The sequence below is a fragment of the Nyctereutes procyonoides genome, unplaced genomic scaffold (genome assembly GCF_905146905.1).
Source record: "Nyctereutes procyonoides isolate TBG_1078 unplaced genomic scaffold, NYPRO_anot_genome, whole genome shotgun sequence".
Classification (NCBI taxonomy): domain Eukaryota; kingdom Metazoa; phylum Chordata; class Mammalia; order Carnivora; family Canidae; genus Nyctereutes; species Nyctereutes procyonoides.
Window position 1 is genome coordinate 38,461,821 of NW_026575030.1, and position 17,183 is coordinate 38,479,003.

General features: G+C 36.7%; 1 protein-coding gene across 2 annotated transcripts in view; it reads right to left on the reverse strand.

The window, feature by feature from the left end:
- The window catches only part of ALCAM (activated leukocyte cell adhesion molecule), a 211,234-nt gene that overhangs the window by 55,128 nt on the left and 138,923 nt on the right, over positions 1-17,183 (reverse strand). For both annotated transcript variants that reach the window (XM_055316071.1, XM_055316069.1), the window contains exon 2: positions 3,628-3,728. In XM_055316071.1, coding sequence (XP_055172046.1) covers positions 3,628-3,728 — 101 coding nt within the window. The remainder of the gene's footprint in view (positions 1-3,627; positions 3,729-17,183) is intronic.

The following is a 17,183-nucleotide window of genomic DNA, read 5'->3' on the forward strand; positions in this document are numbered from 1 at the left end:
AAAGAGCTTTCATATAAAAACTTATTATCAAAATAAAATATAATCTGGTATGAACAATTTTGCCAAGAGCCTGAGACATATAATTCATCTCTTCCTTTGCTCCCACAAAAATTCTCTTAGCTAATAAGCAATTTAATCTAAAATAAGAGCCAATCCCTCTTCTACTTACCTCACAAGGCCTTTGAGAAAATAAAATATGATAAAACATTTTAAAATGTGTGGCAAGTTTCAAGGGGCCATGAGAGTTACATTTCAAAAATTATTAAGGTTTATTACTGCTATGGACTAAACGTTCGTGTCACCACCAAATTCATATGTCAAAGCCCTAACACTCAGTGTGGTGATATTTGGAGGCGGAGCCTCTGAGAGGTAATTAGGTTTAGATGAGGTACTGGGATGATGCCCTTATGATGGGTTTAGAACCTTTATAGGAAGAGGGAGAGAGGTCTCTCTTTCTCTCCATGAAAACACAGGTCATGTGAGCACATAGCAAAATGGCAGCTGTCTAAAAATCAGGAGAAGGATGCTCACAAAGAGCCAAACCTGTCACCACTTTGATCTTGGCCTTCCCAGCCTCCAGAACTCTTGAGAACTGAAGAGATGTTGTTGGAGCCTCCTAGTCTATGGTATTTTGTCATAGCACCACAAGTCAAGACGATTACTGAGCTAATTTTAGGGTCCAAAAGTTTTAGTTGGTTGAGTATCTGAATACATCGATAGGATTCTCCTTAATTTTCTAAATTTTTTCACAGGTTTACAATGCAAATTCTTGCTCTCAATCATCCTTTCACTGTGAGAAGTATGTTAAACGAGTCCCTTAGATTTCTGTTTTCAGACACTTAAGCAATAAATAACAGTTATTAAATTTTGAGCATGTAACCATATGCCAGATACTTTCTTTGGGTTTTCCTTATAGTAACTGATTTAACACTCCTAATGAGCCCCTAAGTTAGAGTTGTAATATGAGATCCTTTTACATATTAGGCCGTAGGGACAGAAGTTGGTTAAATAAATTGTCAAGGTCCAGCTAGTGTATCTCGGCAGGGCAAATGTTGACGCTCTGCAGTCTGGCTCCATTCTGGCTTCACTGTACCACTCTTGGTAGCTGTTAGATGCCCCATCCTTGCTCTGTATTTACCCCCTTTCAATCTTTCCAAACTTACCATTTGCCTTTCAGCTTTCATTAAATTCGAGCTTCTATACTATGTCTGCAAATTGACATAGAGCACATGGTACTTCAAATGTATCTCATCAGTTTATCGCTGAAGCTTTTTGCTTAATTAAGAATTTGAAAACTGCCGTTATTGTTTCCACTACTACCGTATCCATTCGGTTTAGGTGAAAATTATTCCCTGGATTATCATCAAGAATGTCTATGATCACAAGGTTTTCACCATCTGTGTTCCATTCATTTTGGCAGTAAGTTCGACTCAACAGGTGAAGCAGGTGGTGGTCTCACTTGGAGTTTTAGGGGTGTGATTAGCTTTTGTTCTCAGAGGCCTTAACTTCCACTTTTATAGTAAATCAGAAATAGTTCAAAATTCCCAAAGTGCACTAGATATCAGGAGGAGAGTGCAGGCGACTGCTGTGCCACCTCACCCACTTCCTCTATCTACCTTCACATGACCTTCGCACAAGCAGGAGTATTTAGGGCCCCAGAGCTGTAACAAGGGCCATGTGCTAAGCACTAGGTCAACATTCCGCTATCAACTACTTTAACCCTCACAACACTGAGGGAAGATTCTTTTTATCACCTCCTTTTATAGATGAGAAAATGGAGATTCCTTCACTTGTCCAGCATCCCATAGCAAGTATAGAGTAGAACATGTTGATCTGACTTAAAAACTCATATTTTGTTTTTTGGTGTTTTTTTCTTTTTCCCATTTCATTTTATCTATTTATTTTTTTTATTGAAGTTCGATTTACCAACATATAGTGTAACACCCAGTGCTCATTCCATCAATATTTTGAAGGATTGCATTCTACGGTCTCCTCAGATGAAACCTTACACGCATTTCCTGAAGTGTGTTTTCCATTTTGTCCTTGCAGATATTTGAGAGAAAAAGTTGGGTGATTAAAAAAAAACAAAACTACGAAATGAATCAAGCATAGAGAATTCACAATACATCTTAGTGTACGAAAGGCTCTGAGAAGTGCTGTGCTAATGAAAGTTTTCAAAAAGTATCTATCAGACTTTTTTTTCCTATTCAAAGACCTTTTATTTTTTATTTTTTCCTGTTCAAAGACCTTTTAATAATTTCAAGGAACTTGGGAAAAATTGCCACTGGATTCAAGGAAGCCTACGTCTACTTTAAGCTTGCAAACTCCCATGAGTCTGATGCAATTGAGCATTGGGAAACCATGCCACACAGACAACTTTTGTTAGTTTCTGTAATTAAATTAAAACATTTTATTGGTCAATGTTACCTAGCCAACCCATATCCATCTATCTGGGTATCTACCCTCCATTTCCAGACCCATCTGTGCCTCAATACCTGAGAAAGTATGATTTGCTCTCTGCAAGAAATGAGTAAAATGAAGAATGCTAAAGTAAAAAGGATCTGAGACATCAATACAGTTCTCAGACAACACTAGAAACAAGCTTTTTTTTTTTTAAATTATTTTATTTTATTTTATTTTATTTTTTTATAAATTAATTTTTATTGGTGTTCAATTTACCAACATACAGAATAACACCCAGTGCTCATCCCGTCAAGTGTCCCCCTCCGTGCCCGTCACCCATTCACCCCCACCCCCCGCCCTCCTCCCCTTCCACCACCCCTAGTTCATTTCCCAGAGTTAGAAGTCTTTATGTTCTGTCTCCCTTTCTGATATCTCCCACACATTTCTTCTCCCTTCCCTTATATTCCCCTTCACTATTATTCATATTCCCCAAATGAGTGAGAACATACACTGTTTGTCCTTCTCCGATTGACTTACTTCACTCAGCATAATACCCTCCAGTTCCATCCACGTCGAAGCAAATGGTGGGTATTTGTTGTTTCTAATGGCTGAGTAATATTCCATTGTATACATAAACCACATCTTCTTTATCCATTCATCTTTCGATGGGCACCGAGGCTCCTTCCACAGTTTGGCTATTGTGGACATGGCTGCTAGAAACATCGGGGTGCAGGTGCCCCGGCATAGAAACAAGCTTCTAATGCTAAAGATGAATTCCCAATGAATATTTGGGGGTTTATTTTGCCTCTGAAACAGCCACACCAAACAGAACACGAGTATGTGGAGAAAGGCTGCCATTGTCCACTCAGCTCTGTTCTACACACCCCTGATTTTACTCTGGAACTTTGCCTTTTCCTCTGCCTCTAAATTGAAGGTTAAATCTTTCAGACTAATGTGATCTAAGAATTACGTGTTTATTGGATTTATTTTAAAAGAGTACTTCGCATATAAGACTTAGGAATTACTCTTTTGAGATATTCAACACATAATTCTACCTTCCTACATGTGTACCCATAGTTGAATATTGGCATTATGTTGATTTGAAATTTACATTTACTCACAGAAGAAATATTATCTAAAAATTTTTAAATAAATAAATAAATAAATAAATAAATAAATAAATAACTACAGGTGATCAGCCAAGTCAAAGTAGGTCACACTTACATATTTCCATTTGCCAAACATGAGATTCTGAGGTACATCGAGTCGGCAAGGCATGATAATGGTATCTCCATATGCTGAGTTTACAGTATACCATCCAAGGCCTTTAGGGAAAAAAAGAGAGAGAGAGAGAGAGAGATGTTAAGTGTTTTCTTAAAATAACTAAGCAAATAACTTCAGTTCAGGATGTGTGCCTTTTTTTTTTAAATTTTATTTATTTATTAATGAGAGACACACAGAGAAGGAGGCAGAGACACAGGGACAGGGAGAAGCAGGTTCCATGCAGGGAGCCCGATGTGGGACTTGAACCTGGGACCCAGGGATCATGCTCTGAGCCGAAGGCAGACGCCCAAGCACTGAGCCACCCAGGTGCCTCAGGATGTGTGCCTTAATGAATATTATCTATTATAATTTTATTTTAAATGGCTACAAAAAGTATGAACCTAGAACATGTTTCCTATTTAAATATCAACAACTCTTATTTAGCTACCAAGCCTTTGAATGCCACACACTTCAAATTTATAGACCCTCAGTTTTACCAGGGAAGAGACAAGTGTGTGTTGCAAAGGAATAGAGTGGAATCTGAAAGTGTATTTTCTTCCTAACCACATATGACATAGAAAAAAAATATATACTACATGTCATAGACATATGGAACCACACAAAGATTAACATGCTTAAGTTTCTCAAAACTAGCTTTAAAAAAAAAAAAAACTAGCTTTAAATATATGCGTTTTTTCATTCTGGAAAAATGTTTTAAAACTACTAAAAAATAAGCTAATACACATATGACCACAACTAAATTTTAATTATAAGTAGGAACATGGGTTATTTTATAGTAGCAATGGTTAATATATTCGTGTTAATTTTAATTAGGCATAAAACATTAACAAGATAGGAATCTGTAGTATATATATGCAACATACTAATCAAATCTGAATATATTGATGGCATTTAAAATATTCAGGCGTTTAATCTGACAATAGTACTTAGGAAACGTCTCAGATATTTTAGGATATGTCATAATTGGGTACAGAATATGATCATGCCGGCTAATTGTATTTGAAACTGTAGAGGGGGAAACAAGATATTTTGCCCAGCAGGTGGTGCTGAAGTGCAAAGCTAAGGCCATTTACACATAAATACCATTTTATGACTTTCTGAGGAAACAAGACAGTGGACACCAGCTTTCACTGCTACCCATCAATCACAATGCGGAGGAAAATTTCATACAGGGATAAAAATCATTAACCTTGGTAAAGGACAAAAAGGTAATAAAATTCCTATTTTAAAATTCTGTCAACTGAGGAAGGTCCTTCCCTTTAAAAGCAATTTTTGCCCCAGTGAACGAAATCATTACAAGAAACACAACCTTCATGTAAATATGCCACAGAACAACTAATTTCCAGCACTTTTTAACATTGTTAAAATAAGAAATACAAAGTATAAGTCATGATAATGTGATTCTCACTTGCTATTGGACACAAGTGGTTTACCAAAACTGTTTATTGTATGTTCATTGTTATAATAAAAAATTACCTCCATAACTTTTTAAAATGTTTAGTGTTTCCATTAACTGTAACTTTAATTCCTTTTAACTTCAAACCATTGCAGGGAAAAAGAGTGTAAATGAAGGCACAGACTCCTTAGCCTTGTTAAAATACAAACTGTGACAGTTTAGATATGTGGTTGCAGATATGCAAATTAATGATAATTAGGAAATTACTTTGTTTCTCAACACAGTATTTGTTCTTTTCACAATACTTTGTACCCTAATTGTGGAACTTTTATTGTGTACTTTAAGCTCTGTTCATGCACTATGCCCATGCAGGTATGCCAAACCAAGAAAACCATTTTCTGATTTAATGTTTTGTTTTTTCACCAGTATGTAACAAGTCACTTGAATATGTAATGCCTCTAAGATGATATGGGTCTATACCTTAAATTATGCCCCTCTAATTACCTGCTGTCACTTGTAAAAGCACACCTTCTTTAGACAATCGGCGGTGCTCCCATGGTTGGTCAGGGAGTGAAAACAGTTTACAGACCTTAGGTACCAAGGAGGGGAAGCCCTTGCCAGATGTAGAGGGAAAACAAGAAAATTGTTTTTGCAAAAAAATGTAATTATTTGCTATTTCTTACAGGCCATTTTTCTTTTCTCTTCCCTATAGAACTTTAATGTGCTATATAGATACCAAATTTTGTAATAGATTTTAAAGCTACAGGAATTTCAAATACATCATATGCTATTAGCATAATGGAAGTGCAACTACAAGAGGGAAGGGACCATATATTATCTTTGTATCCCCAGGGGCAATGTCTGGCATCGAACAGGAATCGTATTGGATTTCTCACTCGAATGTTCTGAAGTCCTTTCCATTTTGGTTATTAAATTAACATCTTTGAAAATCAGAGAGGGGTTGGTAACATTGGGAAACTTTGGGAATTCTTATTCCTACCACATACTCTAATAAGGCTGTCCTAGATTGTCTTTGATATGCAGAGAACGTGGACTTGTGCTGGCAGAGCACTTGTTTTTGAAGAGAAACACAAAACAAACATTCTTATAAGAGTTCATGGATGAAACTACAGATGAGAATATTCCTTTATTATTAATTTCGGGAGAAATTAAGGATTATTTGTGCTCTGTGGTTTGCAAATGATAATGTGAAATGCCCTTTTTCCTTACTATGATGACTACAAAGCAAAGGGTTGTTTTGAAAAGTATTTGAGAATTCATGAGGTGGGTCCTTTAATGACAGCTTGATATCCCAAATTAGCCAGGACAGGACTCTTTAGAGCATAAGAAACCTAAGGGAAATAAGACACGTGACAAGCATGAAGGCAGTAGGTAAAAGGCCACCAATTATGGACAGAAGCCCTGTTAGGACACAAGATGATTCTCAGTTGGATTGCATTAGGGGCACAGCTATGATGATTTTAGAAATAATTTTCAAGTTTGCTCTAGTCATCAACTTTCTTCTTCTCTAAGAGTACACCAACTCCCAGGTTCATCTGATAGAAAGACTAAAGGCTTGAATCCGCGGGAGAGGTAATATCCGTAACCCTGAAGAGATAAAGTGGCTACAAAAACCACTGTGATTTGGTGATGAATTAGCATCCCGATTTCTACAAATGTCTCAGTCTTTGAGATGAAGTGCCAACGAGTCCCAAAGTACCTGTCAACACAAATGGTTCTGTTTATACTTTTCATAGAAGCAAAAGATTCTATCTTTGATTTGCCAAGTCTGAATTGAATTTACCTCCCTAAAAAATTCCCCTGCAATTTTCTCTCTGCAATATTAGTTGGTTACATTATTCATGGTTTTGTAGCCCAGAGATTATTGGACACTATTGCAAATATAGAATGCCGATGATGTCCTTCCTCAAAGAAGCAGCTAAATATAAAATATAGAAGGAATGAGTGTGTGCAAAAGGGTATTCATTTCTGTGTGTTAGGTGTTATAGCCATGTGTATGTATATATCATAAGATACTTTGGACTGGGCTAAAAACCTTCTGTATTATTATGTTCTATAAATGTAAGGTATTATCATGAATTTTTAATATTAGTGTTGATATAAAAATGTCCTGACACAAAATAAAATGCAAAAACATGTTACACTTGAGAAGCAGTGTATAATTAAGAATTTTTTAAATAAAGAGTTATTAACTAAAGATAAAGAACAGTAGAACTAAAAAGGTTGCACAGGAGAATTCAATAAAAAAACACAATGGGGAAAGCACAGCATAAGAAAAATCTCTTAGCTCGACAATTCTGACATATAGAATCTCAGACAAGTGATCATAAATACAATATAGTTATGGTTATGCATTTTGTACAGCAAATAATGTAAGGAGGCCCTGAAATAGACTCTAGTATAATTTCGAAATTAGGTGAACATAGTTTATTTCTAACTGAACTAATAAAAATGTAATAATTGTGCCCATATTAGTGAGATAAACTTTTTCCATACAAACTAATCCTTAAAGACTATCAAAGTTCAGAGTAATGGTTCTCTCTGCATCGCTGATATATAGACATCTGAGTGGAGGCATCTTAAAATTCAGAACCTGCCACTATGTTTCATGCAGAGCAGTAAGTAATGTAGAAAATAGGGTGAGAATTAAAGAGACTATTTTTACATGCTGTATTTTAGCGTGGTTAATTATTTTTTATTGCACTGATACTTCAATAGCATCATCACCCTTAAAAGCATTGTTTTGAGCTCTGTAGCTCTGTTAGGTGCCATAGAAGGGTTATTCACAATCACAACTGCCACAGAACTTATGAAATAAGAACTAAATTACAGTTCTACAGAAATTCTAGAGAAATTTATTTTTGCAGATGAAACGTTGGGGAGGAAGCAAGTAGAAATGAGAAAGCTGTCCATAGAAATTACTTTCATGCTTATTTGACTAATTTTGACAGTAACCATGCTGGTGTCCCTACATGCTCTATTAATGAATTAAGATATATACAACTCTAATTAAGGACATAAATATTTTGTAATATCAGTTCATAGCAGTGTTTCTCAACCTCATCACTATTGACATTTTGGCTGAATAAATCTTTATCGTGGGGGGCTGTCCTGTGCGTTGTAAGATGTTTAACAGCATCCTCACCTCTGCCCACTGGTTTTTCTATCTACTAGCACTCTCCACCCCGGTTATGGCAATAAGAAATCTCTAAACAGGACAAATGTTCCCCGGAAGGGAAAATTGCCTACCGAACTCCCATCTAGTTGAAAACCACTAATTTAGATCTTCAACTATTGGTTCTTTGTTCAATAAAACTGCTTAGCTTTAAAGAGATCATTGTTGTAAAGTAGAATCTTAGCATAGGAGCAAATATTCACTGAGTATGAGTAGAGGGATGGAGGCAGAAGTAGCACATAATAGCACTTAGCTAGTATCCACTTTGTTTTCCTCACAGAAACATCTTATATGACATTAAACTTCGATAGGGAGATTGATTCTTGACCCTGGGGATTTAAGACCCAATCTCTTCACAGTGATTACAAAAAAAATATTCTGTGTTAGCAAATCTTTTGTGTGTGTGTGTGTTAGCAAATCTACTTCATGTACCATCAAGCACAAATCATACATACTGTAAATGTTATCTAAGCTATACATAGCATGTGTATTTTATTTAATTCAATAAAATATCTATTGATAGAGGGTGAAATACTTTTATTTTATTTTTAAAATAATAATATTTTATAATATATTTTAAAATATAATATTTTATAAATAGTTTATTTATTTACAGAGAGAGAATGAGTGAGGGGAAGGGGCAGAAGGAGATGGGAGAATCAGACTCCCCACTGAGCAGGGAGCCAGACGTGGGGCTCGATCCCAGGACCCCAGAATCATGACCTGAGCCAAAGGCAGATGCTTAACAGCCTGAGCCACCCAGGTACCCCTTACATAACTTTAAAGTATCTTTCAAACCTGTGATTTTATGACTCAATGAAGCAAATTTACTTCATAATTCCTCCTATTTTTTTATTGGATTAAATAAGATTTTAAGATTTTTTTCCAAGTCATGTGATACATAACAAGTAAGAAGTGAGAGAGAAGGAGGTTGAGAGAGAGAGAGAGAGAGAGAGAGAGAGATACAGGTCTTCTAATTCCCATGTAATTTAGACTGGATAGCAGACAGGGGAAGACATCTGATGGAATGTGTTATTTTGAGAACTAGAGAAAAGGGTTTTCCTACTCTCTTTTTCAATTCCCCTTCATCAAATGGATATTTGGGGAGCAAGCTGAGTTTCTGCTGCTGAATCTGCAATAAGATGTTCACTCAAAATCTGCTTTCTGCATGGTCTTTCACCAGTGGCACATGCTATGATGTAGGTCTATGTAATATCTACAAATAAGAAAAAAAGTGATTTTTTTCTCTTTCTTCTAGGATTTCCTACAATTCTTTTTTTTTCTTTAAGATTTTATTTATTTATTCATGAGAGACACAGAGAGAGATGCAGAGAGATAAGTAGGCTTCATGCAGGAAGCCCAATGTGGGACTCGATCCTGGGACTCCAGGATCACTTCCTGGGCCTAAGGCAGAGCTTAACTGCTGGGCCACCTAGGCGTCCTGGATTTCCTACAATTCTATACATGGATTATAGTGTATCTTTTAGATAAATGGTTAGGTCACTGTGGAATAACATTTAGAAGGGAGGGGCGCCTGGGTGGCTCAATTGGTTCAGGATCTGCCTTCGACTCAGGTCATGATCTCAGGGTCCTGGGATCGAGCCCCGCATCAGGCTCTCTGTTCATCAGGGAGTCCGCTTCTCCCTCTCCCTGTGTTCTCTCTCTCCCAAATAAGTAAATAAAATCTTAAAAAAAAAATTCAGAGGGAAAGGGCAATCTTACTAATTTATAAAATACGGCTGGTACCCAGGAATATATTTTAACATATGAGGTCTTTACTTCCAAGTTTGGTGTATTATAATGCTTGAAGTATTTATCTTTTTAGTAAACTATGGGTCCATATAACAATCTATGTTATATCATAGAAGATCTACAAAAACAGTAATTTAAAAAATATATCATCAGTACTTGCATTATTGTACTGAAAACTATCTTTTCAATTTACCACGGCCTATAGTTTGTCATACTAGAAGCATGGAATGATCATGAGGCTGGATAAGTCACAGTCCTTCCCAATTAGCTTAGACTTTGCCCCATCTCTGCCTCATTTTTATCACTGTTTCATGGGCCTTGGTTGAATCCATACATATCCTTCAAGGTCTATCTCAAAGATCATCTATGTATACGTGTGAGCAATGCATTGAAAGTATTTATTGAACACCTACTGGAGGCAAAGTGTTAGATGTTCTTTGTGGGGGGAAAATATATATATGTATATCATGATCTATTCCTTCAGGCACATGACTGCCATAAACTAAGTGCTGTGGGAATGCAGAGAAAGGAATCCCTACAACAAACTCAAGGATATCGGCAAAGGCTTCTTGTAGGTAATTTCATTTGATCAGAACACTGAATAAGGGTCTCTATGAATAGGAAGATAAGAACTACTTCACCAGCATGTCATACCCAGGGACCACTGCAGAGGCATTGAGTGGCACTTGGTTCTCTCATATAGCAAACTTCCTTTTTCATTACAGTAATTTCTACATAGTAGATCTTTGATCTTCATAAGGAACATGCCCTGACTGGCAGTTTTCTCAAATTCATAAATGCACATAAAATTTCCCTAATAAAATGTAAGAAACTGTTAGATCTCTCTACTTTCTCTTTACTTTCATCACCACCAGCAGCATATAGATTCCTGTTGGGGCTACTTTTAAATTATAAGCAAAAAGTTCATTTAAAAATTATTTAAAAGCAACAGAATTGATTTAAGTTGTGAACCTTTATTTTTGTTTGCTGAGAGATACCCCCATGAATTTTAAATCAGCAAATGTAAAGATTCTACTGCGCTTGTTAGAATTTAACTTGGGCTCCACAAACAAACTTTAGGGCATGTATGACAACTCTAAAGTTACTTTAAAACCCCCCACACAGTGGTATATTAAAACATTTGTTTTTACAGAAAGAGAATTTAAAGCTTTCATCAGATGGTCAAAAGTAACCTTAAATAAAAAATATTTAAGGTGCTTTCTAAAAAAAATTGCTAAAGATTTGATTTATTCATGAGAGACACAGAGAGAGAGGCACAGACCTAGGCAGAGGGAGAAGCAGACTCCCTGTGAGGAGCCACCCAGGTGCCTGGTTCATTCTAAATTGTCTAGAACTTGTAGAAGCACAATTTGATGGTATCTGTCAAATTAAAAATGCTAAAATCCTTTGATCCAGTAATTCTACTACTGGGAACCTATTCTACAGAAGTTTATGTACAAATGCACGATTGTATACAAATACAATACAGCATTATTCTGAAATATTAAAAGAACTGGAGGGACTTAAATGTTCATTAATACAGGTACAATAAAGTGTATATCCACACACTGCTCTACTTAACTCATTGAAAAGAAATGAGGTCTAAATACACTATTTTTCTGTCTATATATTTCAGTATTTATAATGTGTATCATTCATTCATTCACTGACTATTGAGTACCTTCTCTGTGCCAAGCACTGTTCTAGGATGGGTGACCAGTAATGAGCAAAAACAGAACAAAATAAAAAAACTGTTTTCATAGTTTAAGTTCTAAACATATACATATTTATGTATGCACTTAAAGCTTAATTTCTTTTTGAAAAAAAAAAAGGAAATTACCAGTTTAATTCCTCCACTATGCTGGAACCTATTTGAAGGAAAAGCCTACATTTTTCTCATTTTGAAATCTGTTGCTGCATCATGAAGGTTCTAGGAGTTCAGTAATCATGGGTAAAATAAAGCTCCATTGCACTACATCAAAAGGAACTCGGTAAGGTCACATTCTTAGAGCCCATATTCTTTTCTCTGCATTTAACATTCCAGAAAACCATATACTATCCTTTGAAATCCCAGTGAGGTGGGGATGAGTGCTAGTGTAGTGTTTTGAAATCGGTATCTTAAAGTTGCCCTCCTTCAAAAAAAAAATGCTATTTTTACTTTAAAAACTTTTTAATGTGGGCGCTTGGGTGACTCAGCTGGTTAAGCGTCTGCCTCTGGCTTAGGTCATGATCCTGGAGTCCTGGGATTGAGCACCCTCCAAGCCCCAATATCAGGCAGGGAATCTGCTTCTCCTTTTCCCTCTGCTTCTCCCCGCTTATGCTCTCTCTCTTGCTCACTCTACTCTCTCTCTCTCTCTCAATAAATAAATAAAAATAACAACTTTTTAATGAAATATACATGCAAACTAGTGTACAGATTTAGATTGACATTTGAAATGTCACTAAAATCTCCAGGATTTGGGGTTTCTTTGGCAACTCTTCTCATGTCCTTTCTCTGAGGTTAAGACTGGGATTTCCACACATCTGTCCCACAAAGGACTCTCTGTTTTACCAAGTCATCATTCTCCAGTGATGAGTTTTTGATGAGCCTATGGGTCTATGGGTCTATGCCAAAATGGCAAAATACTGGTCCCTTCGTGGGAACAAATGAAATAAAAACATTTAAGAAAACTTCATGCTCTGTATGTGTGGGAGGGAGAGTGGGGGCAGAGATACTACATGGAACTTGAAATTTTTACTTTTGTATATGAAAAGAACAATATCCTATATTTTATTTTAAAATAGACATTCATAGTGATAGAGACTAAACAGGAGAATGTTTAAACATATTTTTATAATATATAACTTGCTCATTGTAAAAATTAAAAACATTTGTGGAATGAATAATTTGTTAGTTGAAGTTCATGAAGTTGACTCTTCTTTAGTCTTATACTTCTAATCACCTAGGACTTGAGGCTGTGTCTTTAAGATGCTTATGTAAAGAGAGTCCTCCACTCATGTCAATACAATGAAAAAAATTGGTAACGTATTCTTTTCCTTCTGCTCCCCTCTCTCAGTTCAATTTCCCCTATTACCTGCATTGTCTGTGTCCAGATTCTGAGGACTTCATTTGGGAACTAGCTTAACTAAAAAGGCAGATGGAAGAAATCAATATCTGAACACTCCTCCAGGTTAAAATAATGCAAAGGAGAGACGAGCATATTTATGCTCCATTGCTCTGAACATTTCCTCAGCATGAAAGTCCAGGTTTAACTAATTCAGACTATCAGTTCTATTTGCATGGTGAAAAGTTACATTTTTCTGTGCATTTTGTCTTATAAGTTGTATTGAAATTGTGAATACAATTCCATTATTTTAACAAGAACAATAACTGTACTGTATTCATGAAAACACTATCTGTAGAAAAACACTATCAACAGGAAAACAGGCACGACGTTTCACAAAAGACCTTAATTGCATCATCTGAAGTAATGGAAACTTTTGGAATTGACTCTAGAGTCTGTCTTCAGAGAGAGTTCAGAATTATTGTGACATAATAAATTTGTCTTCTGCAAGTAATTTAATGCCATGACAACAAAAAGACCTCTTGATTTGAGAAAATCAAAGCTGTCCTTGATAACACTTCCAAACCCCCAAACAACAAATTCCTAATAGCTTTAATATTCCTCAAATGCCTTAGGAAAAATATATCAGAAAGACTTTTCGTCAGTAAGATCATCATTGTTTTCACAGAGAGCTTCTGTTAATAACAGCTGTGGTAATTATATTTCGCTAGCATTTCAATTAATATTCAATGCTGTTGGAGGATTTCATTTTATAATCGAGGTAGTGAATTAACCAGGGGTAGCAAATAAATTATGAGGGCTACTGAATGAGCACAGTAGTTGACTTTTGCTTCTTGATTGGTTGAGTGATCTTGTCCAGTATGCTTGCTACTGGTGTATTCCACATCAAGTGTCCAATTTGGTACCAAAAAATGTTTACATAGGTTGAAATAGGTTTTTGCTCTTTTCCCCACACGGATTCCAATTAGCATTGCCTAGGTCTCCTGAGGAAATAGATTTGTACAATCAAACGTGTCAAGTAATAAGGTTAAAAAGCTATTTAACGGTTTTCCCACAGATTCGGTGCAGATTGCTGGCTGATTTCTGAGGTTTAAATTTGTGTGAATTTCATGCTTTTAATTGATGTCTTCCCAGAGGGGCTGTAATATAAGGTAAGGTCATAGGAAATAAATGATGGCTTTCTATGGCATGTTTCCTTTTCTTTATGAATTAAACTCAGATTACTGTAAGATCTCGTCTTCTAGCTTTGAGGAGGAAGGAGAAATAGAGACTTTTGTTCAAGGTAATTTTTTAAGAGATTAAAGCCATAAGAAAGATAAAATTGTAAAATTAAACAAATAGTTGTGCACGCTTAGAAAAACAACATAATATGTTATGTGAAATGGAAATCATCTCCAGCTTTGATAGATCTTGTGTCACTTCAAGGACCAAGTAAGCATGCAAAACAATACCCATTATGGCTTGCCCACGGTGGGAGCTCAACGGAATAACTCAGGAATGCATAAACTTAGAGAGACAATGCTGTCTTCTATTAATATTAACAATAACTTTTCATATATTCCATTTTCCCTGACAGTCATTATTCTTAATTGATGAGTGGGAGGAAAAGTGGGAAAGAGAACAAGATAATTTAGGAAGGCAATGAGTAGAGATGAAAAATATAGGAAGCTGTATTGAAAGGTAGTTTTATCATTTCTAAGGGTGTCAGGTGGAGGAATGCTTTAAATATCTTGTAAAATCTGGACCTGAAGTTGCCTCCAGCTTTGAAACTTTCCCTTACCCCCAAAGATTTGAACTCACTGAATGCTTCGCCTTAGAGTACCAGAGGCCAGTTGTGACTTAAAAATATGCCATACTTATGCTGTAATTTAGGAAATGGTTAAATGACCCCAGGAGAATTTCTGGAAGACTATCATGGACAAGGCAATCCCCCCCAAACAAAACAAAACCTAGATCATGAAAAGTTCTTACAGCAGAAAAATGGCTCTTCTATAGATTGAGACAGTGCCTGCCTGCATTGTTGGTTTTCCACGGTTGTTAAAGTTTGCATCATATCTCACCTGCTACTGTTTCACAGCTTCACATTCTTTTTTTTTTTAATGATTATTTATTTATTCATGAGAGAGAGAGAGAAAGAGAGAGGCAGAGACACGGGAAGAGGGAGAAGCAGGATCCATATAAGGATCCTGATGTGGGACTCGATCCCGGGACTCCAGAATCATACCCTGAGCCAAAGGCAGATGCTCAACCACTAACCCACTCAGGCATCCCACTTCACGTTCTTATTTAATCATCAACTGAATAAGTGCTTCTCTTTATCATTCAAGGGAAAACTGAACAGCGATGGACACGAAAACATACCTCGCAGACCCTCCAGCCACAGTAAATGTAAATTACCAAGAACCCCAACTGCTGGGTTCTAAGATCCATCAAGTTGTGGTGAGGCCCTACTTTCCCTGTGCTGCTGCCAGCTCAAGATTGGCCAGAGTAGGGCTATGAAGGCAGACAAGGTTCTTGGAGACAAGGGACTCCTCTGAGGACTGACGATGGCTCAAGGAATCCATTTTCCTGGAATCCTAGGTGGCTCAGCAGTTAAGCATCTGCCTTCGGCCTGGGATGTGTTCCTGGAGTTCCAGGATCGAGTCCCACATCGGGCTCCATGGACCCTGCTTCTCCCTCTGCCTGTGTCTCTGCCTCTCTCTCTCTCTCTGTGTCTCTCATGAATTAAAAAAAAAAGGAATCCATTTCCCTGATGAAACTTCCTTAGACTATAAAACAGTGATTAATGTGTCCACCCAATCTTCTTTCTCTCGTTCCCCTGGAGACAGATTCACATTGCACTCTGACGACTGTCCCCGACAACCAGCCCCTTCTTCATTTTTTTCTCACCTAGGTGTTTCCCCTAGTACATTCCTTACAAGTACAGTCTATGTTTACATCTGCTTCTCAAAGGATCCTGGGTAACACATGGGAGAAATTAGCCAGAACACAACTATATTGACCCTCTAACATTAGTAGACTGTTGGATTCAAGAAAATTGGGATTTCAGAGGGATCCCTGGGTGGCTCAGCAGTTTAGCACCTGCCTTCAGCCCAGGGCATGGTCCTGGAGTTCCAAGATCGAGTCCTGCATGGGGCTCCCTGCATGGAGCCTGCTTCTCCCTCTGCCTGTGTCTCTGCCTCTCTCTTTCTGTCTCTCATGAATGAATGAATGAATGAATGAATGAATAAAATCTTTAAGAAAAAAGAAAATTGGGATTTCAGTATGGATGCAGTGAATAAAAAAGTATACTTGATTTAGTAGGCAGTTAGCTAAATTAAAAATAAAGATTCTTTAGAGCAATAATAGTAATAATGGACATTTTAATTTTTTTAAAAAATCTACTAATTTATTTTAAAGGGGGAGAGAGAGAGAGAGAGAGAGAGAGAACACACTCATACTAGTGGGGAGAGGGACAAAAAGAGATAAACAGCAGATTCCTGCTGAACAGGGAGCCCAGCCACACAGAGCTCAATCCCATGACCCATGAGATCATGACCGGAGCTGAAACCAAGAATCAGATGCTTAACTGACTGAGCCACTCAGGTGCCCCAATAATGGACATTTTTAACAGGGCTTTGTAGTTTGCAATCTTCTTTTATATATGTTGTGCATTTTGCATGGGCGTCTCACAAAAGTTCTGTATGATAAGCAAATAAGCCTCTATTGTGAACAAATATTATGATGCCTCATTTTGCTGATAAGATATTGTTCACCCTGCAAAGCCAAGACACTAACTGAACATGACCAAGCCAGTATGTAGTGGAGCTGGAGTTCAAATTAATTCTCAACTCATGTTCAGTTCTCATCACCATAGATACACAGAAAATGATTACATGTTTTTATTTCATTTTATACTGGGGCTAATTTGGGAATATTACTTGAAAAGTATTAAGATGTTTATCATATTTAGATTTAAAATATTTAAAAAATCTATAGATTGGGGGAAGAAAACAAATGAATCTATTTGATCATCTCTCTCTCTCAACGTGATGTTGCGTAGCAGTTGATCCATTTATTGCCAGGAATAAACTGAATCCTATTCATG